The sequence below is a fragment of the Belonocnema kinseyi genome, chromosome 3, assembly GCF_010883055.1.
Source record: "Belonocnema kinseyi isolate 2016_QV_RU_SX_M_011 chromosome 3, B_treatae_v1, whole genome shotgun sequence".
Taxonomy (NCBI): domain Eukaryota; kingdom Metazoa; phylum Arthropoda; class Insecta; order Hymenoptera; family Cynipidae; genus Belonocnema; species Belonocnema kinseyi.
In genome coordinates, this window is record NC_046659.1 from 63,792,552 (window position 1) to 63,807,220 (window position 14,669).

General features: G+C 32.8%; 1 protein-coding gene across 1 annotated transcript in view; it reads left to right on the forward strand.

Moving 5' to 3' along the window:
* Positions 1–14,669, forward strand: part of LOC117169858 (heat shock protein 67B1-like) — a 37,129-nt gene that overhangs the window by 21,638 nt on the left and 822 nt on the right. Inside the window, exons 2-3 of the mRNA XM_033356366.1 lie at positions 11,523–11,869; positions 13,993–14,666. Of these exons, the coding sequence (XP_033212257.1) occupies positions 11,674–11,869; positions 13,993–14,666 (870 nt within the window). The 5' untranslated portion in view covers positions 11,523–11,673. The remainder of the gene's footprint in view (positions 1–11,522; positions 11,870–13,992; positions 14,667–14,669) is intronic.

Below are 14,669 nucleotides of genomic sequence, written 5' to 3' on the forward strand. Positions count from 1 at the left end.
AAACATCATAGCCAAGGAGAATGAAAAGAAAGAGAGTTATCGAGACCTTATAAGGGAGTTGCAACGATTGTACCCGGAATATTCTGTTAAACTGATCGTCCTGATCATCGGCGCTCTTGGAGGTGCCAAGCTTTTACTTGCTAATAGCCTAAAAAGCATCCCTGCGTGTCAACAATATGCTAGAACACTTGTGGGAGAAATGCAGAAGGCGGTTGTCCTTGGGTCACTCCGTGTTCTTAGGGTGCACGAGGCTTTTGCTGGATCGTCGTATTGATTCCTCTACAGACTGTAACCACCTATCTCACGGTTGTGAGACGTGGTTATGGCTGAAATTTTACCGCGATTTCGCTGGAAGCGGGTGCAATTTTTCAGATTAGCACCCGCTCCCGGCGAAATCCTGCGGTTGTCCTTATGACAAATTTTTAATTATATATATATATTTGAATTGGAAATGAGTCAGGCGGCCCTCCTTGTTTACGTTTCGATCCCCCCAAAACCAGTCCCAGGCCATTTGAAGGCAACCTCCGACACTTGACTGAAAGCGAGAGTTTTGTGTATATGAACTTAATTATCTATAAGTAAACGCAATGCATATGAACTGTAAACAATACCACAATTTACCAAAAATAATCAGAGAAGATAAGACTTTAGTCTTATATAAAACAATCGAGGAATAAAAAGATTGGCTTGGGAACTTTTTAAGTGTCCTAGACTTGACTTACTGGAAGTTAACCTGTGCCTTTCTTCGGGTTCTTTCTTCTTTTATGGCAAATTTTCCAGTATGTTTCATTTTTATAAGCTTTTCTTCTTTATTTATTATCGCCTTACGTTTCACGGAAGCGGAAATCGTCAGCACTCCATCAGTTGAAAGGGTACACTTTGTTTTTTTATAGATCGCATCTCTCTGGTATTAGGTACTTCCTGCCAACGTGCCTTGCAACATAGCCATGGTCATCTTACTTTTCCTCACGTTTGCCTATAATTTAAAATTCAATTTTAGTCAGTCGATTAAAATAAATATTTATTTAAAATTTCCAGTTAAAACGCTTCCAATAAAATGAAAGTCAGATGCAAAACGTAGAACTGTGATGTTCTATTTGACAAATTTGAAAACTGTTAAACAAAAATCGGATTTCTTTCTAGAAAAGAAAATCATCCAGATGCGAGAACTTTGAAATATAATCCTTGAAGTATACATGGCGCAAAATGATTTTAAATAATTTGGTCAAATTGATATTTTTACTGATTTATCGAATTCTTAATATTATGATGAAAATAATAATTATGAATAAACATATAAATAAATTTAGATCAATTATTTTAATTTTTTATACAATTCCAAATTTTTGTTCCTAAACTTCATCGGAATATATTCGCCTAGATTTAGTTATCCTTCTATCAAATAATAATGTGAAAACCTTTTTTACACCTTAATTTTTAAGTACATCTTCAGCTATTGCAATAGAAATACTTTTATTTCATAAGAATTTTTAATGAAATTACTTAATTTTTAATATAACATACTAAAAATCGTTTATTTCCAAACACTTTAAGTTCTAAATTATATATTTAATTTTAACTTCTTTAAAGGATCACTGCTTGTTATTCAATCACAAAAGCATTCAATCTCAAATTGCAGTGGAACTCTTCTATAGCGCCGATTTTGGGGCTGACGGTGTGTGGGAACTAACTCATTATAGCCCGCTCCGCCATTGGTTGTTCACGCCTGAGTCACAACCGCAAACCCCGCGCAACCCGCGCAGCTCTTGGTATACCTACGTGCGGCGCGGCATCAATTCTCGGAAGGGCAATAGAAGGGAGGGCAATTGAAGAGTTTCACTGTATTGTAAAATTCTGATCGATATAAACTTTAAAGTTTCTAATTTCGAATGATTGAAGTTGAATTTATTCAATTTAGAACCTTTGATGTTCACAATTGTAGAATCTTGCGGCAATGATGATTCAATTAAAACATTTCTTTGGTTTTAAAACTGCCAAATTTATTCCGTATCAATATAAAATTATTAAGGCTTCAATACCTCACATTCGTTTTGTAATATTAATTGCGTAATATTGTTTTGAAAAATTTATTAATCTTAATATATTTCACAAAAAATTTTAACAAAATTTGAACACTGGTCAATATAATTATCAAATTGAAGGTAAAAATGTTAACAATAATGTAGAATATTTCAAATTTTAACTGAAGATATGTAGTTGTCCGATATACTTTCCTTGAAACAATAAGCCATGACTAATTCAAATTCAACCATTAAAAAAAATTGGTAATAAGCGACTGTGAGAAAAAAATGCAATTACAAAAACTGATCATAAAATCATAATTATTTGTAATTTTAAAGCTTTTTTCATACAAAACAAATATTATTTTTTGTTTCATAAAGAAACTTTATTTAATTACGTTAGGGTAACTTTTAAAATTTAATATCCGCCACCCCACCCATATTGTAGGGATTCGCAAGTTCCTCGTGACCCTTGCCCCTTCTTCTTAAGTAATGTTTTATATTTTTTACTCCATATATAAAAAATATATCAATTATTTTTACTCATATAATATACATACTTATATAATATTAGTTGCGAGAATTTTAAAGGATTTTAAGAGATATAGATGGGTCGCGTGATTTTGTGGTACTTCAAAGGATTTAATGAGTTTTCAAAATATTCCAATCTATGGATTTTAGACGGTTTCGTAAGATTTCAAAAGGTTTAACAAAATTTCAAAAGATTTTCGAATATTGTAAAGGATTTTAAATGAATTTATGGAGTTTAGAATATTTTAAGGGATTTCAAGGTCAATGATCATTTTACTGGTTCAGTTTAGGATACTAATGTTTTAGGGTGGGTCGTAAAATACAACTTTTTAATTCTTCGATCAGGATAGAACAAATTTCATCCTATTCCTAAAAATAGATTACTGTGATTTTTTATAGATTTTTAAAACGATTTTTTCAGTTAAAAGAAGTGATTAGAAGTTTGAAAGTTCCAAAATAGTGTTTTTTGCGACATATTGCAATATCGTTCGTCCTTGCGTACGACGTTTAGTGTGTCATTTCTGACGTCATTTGCTTTTTGAAGAAAAGTGCTGAAAGGTTATTTTTTCTAGTTTAACGTTTACTAGAGTTGTACATAGGTCAGGAAAACGTTTAGCCGAATTTAAAGAAAATATACGCTGTAAGCTCATTGGCTTTCTAATAACCTATAAGTTTCTTGAACTGTACCTATCGTTTAATGCACCTAGAGTGCTGAATAAGGAAAAACGTATTTTAGTATGAGAAAAAAAATCCTAAAGCAAAATCATCCCGTTTTGTTCCTTGTTCCCCTACCTCCTTTTGTATGTCTTTTTGTGCGTGCACTTTTTTAATTTGTTTGCACAGTTCTATTTATTTATTATTATTTATTTACCTCTTTAATGTGTCGAAAAAAAGGTTATATTTTTCATGATTATCTAATTATACAATAATACGACATTATTAAACGATTTGCAGAAGTTCACGTTCTTTTTCATCGGAGTTGTTTCATTTTTTTAAGAGTTGGTGAAAATTGTTCGAATAACACACCGAGAAGTGTCCGCAATACTCGGTAGTGTGGGGATATTGATAGCGTCACTACATCGAGCTAAATATATATAAATATATACCAAGATTTTAATTTGATCATTATAGTGACGCTACAAGCGATACACTAAAAAACACTACCATTTCTCATTGGCATTATTCCCCCCGGAACCGCTTTCGCATTACTTTAGGGGGTGCCGTTTTTTGGACTGTTAAGGCTTCTGCTGGTTTTCTTCTTGCTTCTTCTTGGTTTCTTCTCGGAGCAGTCCAGCCATTTTGCACGCATCGTCCTCAGTAGCGCAACAACGTCGCGCAACGACCTTGTCGGCCACCCACCACACCTTGAGGTTTCCTACGCCCACTAATTTCACCGCCACTTCTTCGGACAGCTGAATGAAGGCCATCAGAGTTCCTCCAAAGGCCCTTTTCTTTAGGCAGACCCTAAGCCCTCCAGCAGGCTGCTCGCCAAAATGGCTTCTGACGGCAGCCTCAACTTCCTCGCCTTCCTTTGTGGTGTCATGGTCTTAGACCTCGAACTCAATGCGAGGGACAAGCTCCCTCATGCTGCCAACATCGCCAACAACCCTTCTAATGGCATCAGAAAGCTTTTTTCTGCCATCCGCTGCAGGACCTACCTCTTCCAGGACCTCTCCGTTTCTGATTTCACGGAAATCCTTAATTTTAACAAGGGTGTCAGGTTTCACGTTTCGCTTGAGGTCCTTAAGGACCTCTGCATAGCTTGAACCCTTAGCCAGTTTTATAATAACAACCTCGGATCGAGCTCGCCTCTGCTTCTTCTTCCTCTACTTGCTGGTATTGGGTGCCGGTGAAGGTATCCGTCCCTGCTCTTTTTTGGGAGTAGAGGACGTTACTTCCACACGGGTCCTCAGCTTTTTCTTCCTGGGCATCTTTTTCCATCTGAGTTCCCCGACTGCCTTCTTCCTATCCTCATTGACCCTCTTTGTCACTTTTTTGCTCACCCATTGTTCGTGCTCTTCTAAATACTCTTCTATCAATTTCGTTCGGGAGTGTAGTCGTGTGATAAGACTACTCGCATATCTCACACCACCGCGGATTGCTAGGAACATATTCCTCTAGGTCCGAAACAAAGCCTCAATCTTATCATTGACCAACTGCAGTTCTTTCAGCAGCTCCTTAGTCTCTTTCAGACAGTTGAGAAAAAGGGGCTTGCTCCTTCTTGCGTGGGACCACTCCATTTGCTCTAATAAGCTCATCTCCTCCGGGACGTTCAACGGCCCGCCCAAATCCGCATGAACGCTTCGACTGAAGTATGTTTGGCCCTCCCCAAAATCTTTGGAGCCAGCGCCGGTATACTTACTCATCGTCGGTTTGGAATTCAGGGTTCCTACCCCTAGCTGATTTTTGTCCGCCCCGGGTATTTGATTTTCCCGGTACCACCCATATCTGGGAGGCGTTCCCCTGTCCGCCACCTGGACGGGGGAGGGCGATGGGGGACCAGCAACCACATACGGGGAGTTATGTCATTAAGTTTAATCCTTCCACTTGTGTGGTTACGTTTGTGTGTACTCGGCGCTACTAATTATTGTTTAATAATAATACTTTTATTAGTAATTATAAATCAATAATAATAATTGCTCTTCCATAACGAAATAGAATCAAGTAGGTAATACTGTCGTAGAGAAATTGTATATTATATTTAATTGGACGTAGGAGTTTTACGAGTACTTGCGTCCATCTAATTTCACCACGTTTCTAACTCCATATATGGAATGAGAAACGTTCGTAAATATATTTGTGAATTATTTTCGTATGGAAATAGTACAATGGAAAGTTAACATTTTCGATACGATAAATTATTTTTCTCGATTTTCTAAAATGTATAAAATTTTGCGATCATTGAGACATCAGTTTAAGAATGACAATCATTATCGACCTCATGATTTCAGGAAAATATTCAAATTGTACTAAAAAAAATAACTCAGATTGAAAACGTGTTTAATTCCTGAGATTCATGTTGCGAATTTCAAATCTATTTTATTAAAGGTGGTGTTGCACGCAGCCAGCTTTCAACCAACCGGCCGCGCGGCGCGGCGTGGAAACTTCGAGTCCTCGAAGCGACGCGAAATTTCGCGGCTACAACTTACAGACATTCCCAGATGATTCAAACAACGTGCTATCTTTTAAAAATGCACATCATCTTTTGTAAATAAGTGACTGTTAACCTAACCTAACCTATTATCGAATTCTGATAATACGTTTTGGCCCTTCATTATATTATATTTCCTAATCCGTTTGTTAAAAGTTCGATGCCACAAATCTTATAAATACAGATATGTTTTGAATTGAGTAGCTTGTACAAAATTTAATATATTTACTTCCTATAACAACTCTCTCATTCTTTTTACTTGAATGAATTTTTGAAATAAAAGTAGTAAGCTGTATTTTTAAATCACCTATGAATAATTAATATTATTTTTCCCCCCATTCCCAGGTACCTAGATCTCATAAAAATTATTCAACTTTTAATATGCTAAGTATAATTTTGTTAAAAGAGAAAATAAAATTCACTCAAAATTAAGCAACTGTTTTCAAACGTATAAAAACGTTTCATTGACGCGATATTTGTTTGGAACGAATGAGTCATGCATACCCATATTTTAATTAGTTCTCTTATCAAGATCATATACGTTAAATATCAAACATTCTAAAGCTTCGAGAATTTACTGGAAAGCAACAAAGATCAACGCTCGAAAACAAATTATAAATCAATCTAAAAATCTAAAAAGAAACGAAGTGCTTACGCGGAAGAACTGTGTAGTTCAAACAGAAGAATACTGAAAAATAAAATAAATAAAACTAAAATATATTTGAAAGTAACCTCCATCCAATGATTTTTATAACTTTTATTTTCAGAAAACTTTCAGAGGTAATGCACAATCGAACTTCCAAGTCAACATTTTTATTTAGTTCGAAATTGGAAGAAATAAAATAAATTTTAATCCAAGTTTTGAAAACTTACATAAGTTTAAAAATAAGTTCTGCTACAATCATTGCATAGATTTTCATTTTAAATAGGAAATTATAATCTGTTTCATTGCTATACGGTTTTTCCGGGTAGACTCACCGAAAATATTTGCGCTATGCAATCTCTCAATTCCAGGGAACCTATTAATACGGCTAAAAAGGAAATTGTATTTTTACATAGGTATTTCTTAATTTAGACATTTCTGTACATTTTTTAAAACACGTATTGAAAATAAAAATACGTGTAGTCCATTCAGATTTCAGGTATTTGTAGACTTGCTTTTACCGTTGTCAGTTAAGCCTGGATTTCGAAACAGCAGACAAAAAGGCTACAAAAAGATCGGATCGATATTTGTAGTAAGTTCAAAAGGAACTACGCATCAGTTTTAAGACGTTTTAGATCAGAATACGCAAAAAATTTTTTATTTTGACTGATCAGAACAAAAAATTTTTTAAATTGCATAATAATTTTACGTAAATATTAAAATTCAACTTCATTGCGTAATTTCTTGATTGTATAAAATTAACATTCTTTAAAATTTTAAACCGAAATTAAATTACATGTTATCTTAGCTAATGTAAATTAGCTTATAAAAATTAATAAATAAAAATGTATTCTAAGTATTATTATTATTTATTTAAATATGGTCTGGAAATTTTTAGATTAAAAAAGAAATTATATTTCAGCGAAATAGTGTAGAACAGGTTGACTGTTTTTGCGAATTATAAAATAAAAACATTCCAAACACAGAATACTGATAACTGCCTCTCAAAATACATTACTATTTCCAGTATTTTTAGATTCTATGACCAATAACCATTAATACAAATCTAACATAAAATTTTTAATCAGTTCCGATTAGGAATATTTGCTGTACGTTATATCCTATCTCACCAACCTTTTCTTCAAATTCTAAACATATGAAAACCAAGAAATAAAAAATGTGTATTTTTCGAGATAAAAAATGAAGATTTAAGCCAATTCAAGGTCCGCACCAGAATCTTCTCGAAAGATTTTACTGCTTTTTCATCAGTTTTTTACGTTTCACTGTGATCTTTCTAGATTTGATTTAATAATAATTCCTGCATAATACATCATTTCTAAAATTTGGAAACAACAATGTCGACATTTAACAAAATTCTAAAGCCACCTATTTCTACCCCAACTTTGAACCATACTGTTGGCGTATAATATGTTATGATATTAGATCTTTCGCGAACAAAAGACTATAAAAATATAGCCAAGCTGCTATCATGCGAGACCACTTGTGTCAATTCTTTAAATTTTTATAAATAAAATTAATTTCGCTTTTTACCAAATTGTATCTCCACAGGAAAATTGTGCGTTAAATAAGTGCTGAAGGCATTTATAGATATGCATATTCCGTAAACAAAAAATATAAAATTATACAATATTTTAGAAATATTGCAAATAAATATTAATTAAGAATCAATAAACATTGTGGGCATACACATGAAAAGGGGGGTTATGACCCTTATGGTCGATATAGAGTTACTTATAGAGGCATATAGCCGGATAAATTCCAAGCATTTTAGGTCAAAACCGAACACTCCAAGTTGAAAAACAAGTTACCGTGGCATTTTGGAAGTAAATCGTGTTTCGAGAAAAACCTATTTACCCCTGGTGGATTTTTGTTTAGAATTTCTCTGTACTCAGTCTCCAGTTTTCTCCGAATACCCAAAAAAATTTTCTTGAAATTTGAGCAAAATTTGGTTAATTTAGGGGTCACGCAAAGTCCATGACGTTTTCCGCTGTTTTAACATGGGACATAGTCAGCTTTTTTAAAATAAAATATTTAAACGCGATCATATGTTACAAATAATTTCGTATTCTAGTATATCGTTCAAAATTGTGAGGCTGAATAACTTTAAGTCACTCTTATGAGTTTCAAAGAAAGTCCCAGAAATTAGACAATTTCAATTTCACGTAATATTGAGGGTCTATTAAAACTTTGTTGTTTTTTGTTCATAAATAATCATTAATCAGTAATTTAAGAATGCTTCGATGTCTGTCAACTAATTTTTCATTGTTTGGACAATTTTAATTTGTTTAAACATTTCCTTTTTTCGAGTTAGTCCCAAAATGAACGCATTTTCTAGGAGCTATGAGCATTTTAATCAACGATAACAATAAAATATTGTTCAAATAATTTTATTATTATTAATATAATACGTTTTTTTCAACTATAGTTAAAGAAATAAATAGTTTATCTAAGAAAAGCAGTAGAAACTATACATTTATATGTTTAAACATCTATATTATTTACACAATTTTATTTTGTTTAAATATAATATAAAACCCCGGTACAAACCAGGACCGAGGCCGTTTTTTTCTCGTTTCTCCAGGAAAATCATTTGACCAGTTAGCGGCAATAAGTAACATCAAACATTAATTATAATATAAATATATGTAATTTTTAAATTATTTAAACAAATTATGCCATGATCATAATTGATTAAAAAACTCATAATTTATAGAAAATACGTTTATTTCGCGACATACCTGAAAAAACAAATGTTTGCTCAAATATAAATTATCGCGTTAAAATATCAGATTAACAAGAAGCTGACCGTTTCTCATGTTAAATCAATGGGGACCTTCATGGTCTTTTGGCGATCTCTAAATATTATCCGGTTTCGTTCAAATTTGAAGCCATTTTTTTGGGTATTCAAACAAAACTGGGTGGTGAGAGCGATCAAATTAAAAAAGTAAGAAATAAGGGCCACCCTAATGAGTATCGTTCCAACAGATTCCCTATAGGTCCCAGTATGAACTCCCCTCTACTTGTGCTGCAGGTGTATGGATTTATAATATTATAATTCTAAATATCTTATAATTTTTACGATTCCCGATTACTTTTGTTCTAAATTCAGCCCCTTGTTCTTTAAAGTGCAGAATTTTAACATACTTTTTAAGAAGCCACAATGATTCTATGAATATTTAAAATGAGTTCAGGAATGTTTAAATAATAAGTTAATTGTTCAGAACTTTACTAAATATTTCAAGGACATCCAGATTTTTGAAGCTGTGGCAACATCTTTTATAATTCAAATAATAATAAAAAATACTTTTTCAATGACTTCATCAAAAAACTAAAGCATGTAATCATATAAAAATAAACATATAAAAATATATTATTTTTAATTAAAATATTCATTTGTCTCATTTAAACAAACATCTAACGGTAATTTACTTTAATGGTTGTTTTAAAGATACGAATATTATTTTCCTTATTAATTTTTCAATTAATTTTATGACTTGTTATTATCAACAAACGTCTAAACTTTTGGATCAATCAATTTTTCTTCAAAAAGTCCGAAAATCAAGATTCTAATAAAAAATAGGAAGTGCAATACGCATTGGCATATTAGAACAAAATTAAAGGTGTGTTGAGGACCAATTTCATCAAATTTAAAAGTAAAATAAAGAAAGAAATAGATGAAATTCAAAAAATAAAATTCTAGAAAGACCCAAAATTCTCGAACACTATGAATAGTAATTTAAGTGCAATTTCTTTGATCAATGCCGATTGTTATTATTTGTTTCATGTTTTACCCTAACTAGGCGCTAAGAGCCATTTATTTAAACTTAAAAAACATATAAGAAAAGAGAAATAAAAACATGTGTATTTGTCGAGATAAAAGACAAAGATTCACGTCTATTCAAGATATGAGTCAGAATGTTCTCGAAAGAGTTTACTGTTTTTTACCAGTTTTGAAGTTTCACTGTAATATTTCTCGATTTGATTTAACAATAATTTCCAAATGATACAACTCAAGCAAAAGTATGATAGTAACCTGATTTTTTCGGATTCCAGTTGTTTCAAGAATAATGAAATTTTATGCGACAACAAACAAGCAAAGATTCACAAATCCAAACATTTTAAATTAATAGTAATGGTTTTTAGTAATTTGAAGAGTTACAATGTTAAAAATGTAGAAAACAACAATTTGAACATTTGAAAAGTTTGGAAAAGCTACCTATTTCGATCTCATATTTTAAGTCATTTTTGTTGGCGTATACGAATTATGTTATGATTACAGATCTTTCACGAACAAAAAGTTAGAAAAATAGAACCACGCTGTTACGGTACGAGACCGCATGCGTGAATTTTGTTTTTTACCAAACTACACCTACACAATCAAAATTATGCATTAAATAAGTGATAAAGGCATTTATAAACTTATGCTGTATTGAATTTATAATATTATTATTCTAAAGAGTGTAATATTTTTTCCTTTTTCACGATTATTTTTGGTCCAACTTTAGATCCATGTTTCTTTAGAGGACAACATGTTGACATACTAGCAGTACTTTACATTGACGTTTTAGTTTATTAAAAGAATATTATAATTCGCCTTCTTTTTTAATTTAATTTAATTCATTGTAATTATAAATGACTGTCCAAACTTTTGAATTAATGCTTTTATCTTTAAAAACCCGAAAATAAAGATCCTAACCAAAAACAACAATTAAAATATATATTCACATATTTCAACAAAAACTTAGGGGGTGTTTTTGTTTTGAGGACTAATTCCATAAAATTTAAAATTCAAATAAATAAACAAAAAAACATATTAAAATCAAAAAATAAAATTCCAGAAAGATCTGTAAAATTCTCGAGCATTTTTTAATAAATCGCAAATCTAATTACTGTCACAATCTGAAAGGTAAAGAATGGAATTTAGCCAATAGAAACGTTTCACATCTTTGCAAACATACATTAGTTCTCATCAGATTTCGGTTGAGCCAATCAGCGGCGACCTAATCAGCGTTCACTTAAAAAATATATTTACTTAATTTTATAACACTACGTGGATTTCTATTCTCGAAAATACGACTTAACAATTATTGTGTCATTCCCCACCCTCTACAATGCGTGCCAGCATAAATATCTACAGTCTGGATACGATTTTCAGTTTTAAACTTGAACAAGCGAAGAAGAACGATCAAGAATCTACCTTTTGAAATTTGCAAGGAAACTACAAATAAAAAAAATTTTTAAACAGTAAAATCGACTTGAAAGCTCAATTTTCAAGCAGATTGAAAAGTGAAGAATTATTATTGACGATGCCTCTGTTGCCGTTGCTGTTCTGTGCCTTGTGGGTCGGCTTGGAACAACCCCACATGCTCATGGCCCAAGATTTTGGATTGGACCTACTTGATGAAGATCTGAGACCTTCAATATGGACTGACGTCGATTTTCCACCAATCTGGCCCTTTTACAATAGACCCTGGGCTGATCTTTTGAGAGCAGAAGGACGCGGTATGTATTCATAATACAAAATATTTTCGAATTTCGATTGAAAATTTTTTTCTACTGAATTGCATTTATTTTTTCACCTATTAGAAAATCCTATCTAATGTATGCATTAACTTTGGCGAATTCTAAGCTCGTTATCTTAAAATTAGTAAAATAGAGAATAGTGAATGCCCATACAGAAATTTCCCCATCTTTCCCTATTTGAAGCTGAGTTCTAATACAGCCCCTATCAGAATATCTAGTCTAGAAAAAACAGGTTGGTGCCCTGTCAGGTTGTAGTGATTCCATGCTTGGGTGTAGTGAATTCCATGCTTGCTATAAGTATGGCAAATCTATCTGTATCTAATGGGGCTCCGACCAGATAAGTTCTACAATGATTTATGCCTAAAATATTAATTCTGAGATTTTTGAAGATTTCAGTATGCAGAAATAATTTTTTTATGCCTATTTAAACTCGTTATTCTCGAAAACTTGTTTTAGGGCACTAATGAATATTTTCTTCTGGGACAGGCAGATATATTTCAGTTAAATTTAAAGAGTTTATGTCAAGTATAGCTGACCAGTACCTTACTAGAGCAGTATTGGCCTAGTACTGGTCACCAGTACAGATAATCATCAGCTTGCTCAGTACTGATTAACGGCCTGAGAGTTTAAAACTTAGTGTTTTAACTTTCTTGAGCTGGAGGTCATAAGAATGGCTTGATGTAATTGCAGAATAAGGGCGCCACTTGTTTTTTGGATGGAGAAACAGTTTTTTGAGGCAACAAACTATTAGAATTTTTAATTGAACGATAAATGAAGGGATTTGCCTAGGCGGAAGTTAAAAACTATGTTTACTTTATGGCTTTTTCATGGACTTTCAACTAGTAGGTTTAGCGCAATGGTTAAGACTCCTGACTGTTAGGCTATAGATTTAGGTACAGATATAAGTGTACGATATCCCGTAGCGTTATAAATTTGATTTGTAATATAATATTTTAAAATGTAATGTATGCAGTCATTCTAAACAGGACTATTATTATTTAAAGTCAAAATACTCGCAATCAATTAATATTTATTTTTTAAATACCTTTTTGTCATATCGTTAGAGTGTAGCAGCAGTAGGTGTTAAGATTAACCAAAATGTTTAATTGAAATTTTAATTTTTTAAATAATAAATGATATTCGCACGATATACAGTCGTATGATGATAAATGGACAAAAGTACTGGCTGTCAGTAGCGTGACAGTACCTTGTATGATTCCCGCAGTGGCTCTTCACTTTAATTGGGTTGTAGGCGGGTTGACCCCACTAGAAGCCTACTGTAAAATTTGGTAGGGCCCCCATGGTCTCAGCGTTACTTTTTAGATGTGTCTCTGATTAGTTTCCCTACTGGAGCCCGATTAGAGATAGGGGAAACTAGTGGAGAACCCTACTAGAGCCCTTTCGAAATTTCTGCACGAGTGTTGCTAAGCTGCAACATGGGCCTTTAAAGGATTAAGAAAAATTACAAATTTAATTTTCCGATCAAACTATGCAAGATGCGAAAAATGTTAATATGCACAATTGTTCGTCACAAAAAGATGTACAAGTTTTCGTCAGATCATTTGTTGTGACACGAAATGTATATTTTGTTATCTTATCCGCCAGATGAAATTTTCTCAAAGAGCAAATCCTAGAAGAAAATTGCGATTAAGTTTAAAATTCGTGCAAGGAATTGTTAAGAATATTTCTATAAGTTTGTTTGAAAATAATTCTTAATTTTTCTCTAATAATACAAGGATATTTTTCTTTTTATAAAGATTTGTCATCAGCCAAAAAAATTACAAACAACTTATTTCGCTGAATTACAATTTAAGTTCTTGTTTTGTATAAAAGCACTTTGAAGTTCAGTAGTAACTTTAATAACAAATAAGAAACAAAAATATCAAGTTAAAATCGCTCTTTAATTTTCAATAATACAGTACTAAAAAATGACCTGAAGCGAAAAATTAAAATTTTTTCTTATAAAACTTGTTTCTAGATACACCTTAAATCTACAGAAAGTTGAAACTTTCCGAAATCTAAAAGCTTAACTCTAATAGAAAAATGTTCTGATGATTGAAATTTCTTCATGACAGAAAACTTTAACCTTCAAATTTTTCCAGGTAAATCGATAATCACATCTGATAAGCACACCTTTAAAGTAATCCTAGACGTGCAACAGTTTAAACCAGAGGAAATTAAGGTGAAGGTCGTGAACAGGTTCGTCGTCATCGAGGCAAAACACGAGGAGAAGAAAGATAAACATGGCCTGGTTTCGAGACAATTCATCAGAAAGTACTTTGTTCCGAAGCAGGTGGACATCGAACAATTGAAGTCCAGTATATCTTCGGATAGGGTTTTGACTATTGTGGCACCTGTAAAGAAACTTCCTAAGCCAACTGGAAAACCTGCGATTTCAGAAAGTGCGGACAAACCTAAGGAATCTTCAACTGATGAAACCAATAAGACGGAAAAAGAAAGGATTATCAAAGTCGAGCAAACTGGAAAACCTGCTATTCGAGAAAGTACCGAAAAACCTAAGGAAACGTCAACTTATAAGACCGATAAGACGGGAAAAGAAAAGGTGCTTAATGCCGAGTCAACTGGAAAACCTGTGATTCCGGAAAGTGTGAAACAACCTGAGCAAACTCCAACTGATAAAACCGATAAGACGGGAAAAGCAGAGGCGAATAAGGTCGAGCAAACTGGAAAACCTGTGATTCCAGAAAGTGCGAAAAAACCTGAAGAAACTTCAACTGATACGACCGGTAAGACGGGACAAGCAGAGGAGAATAAAGTT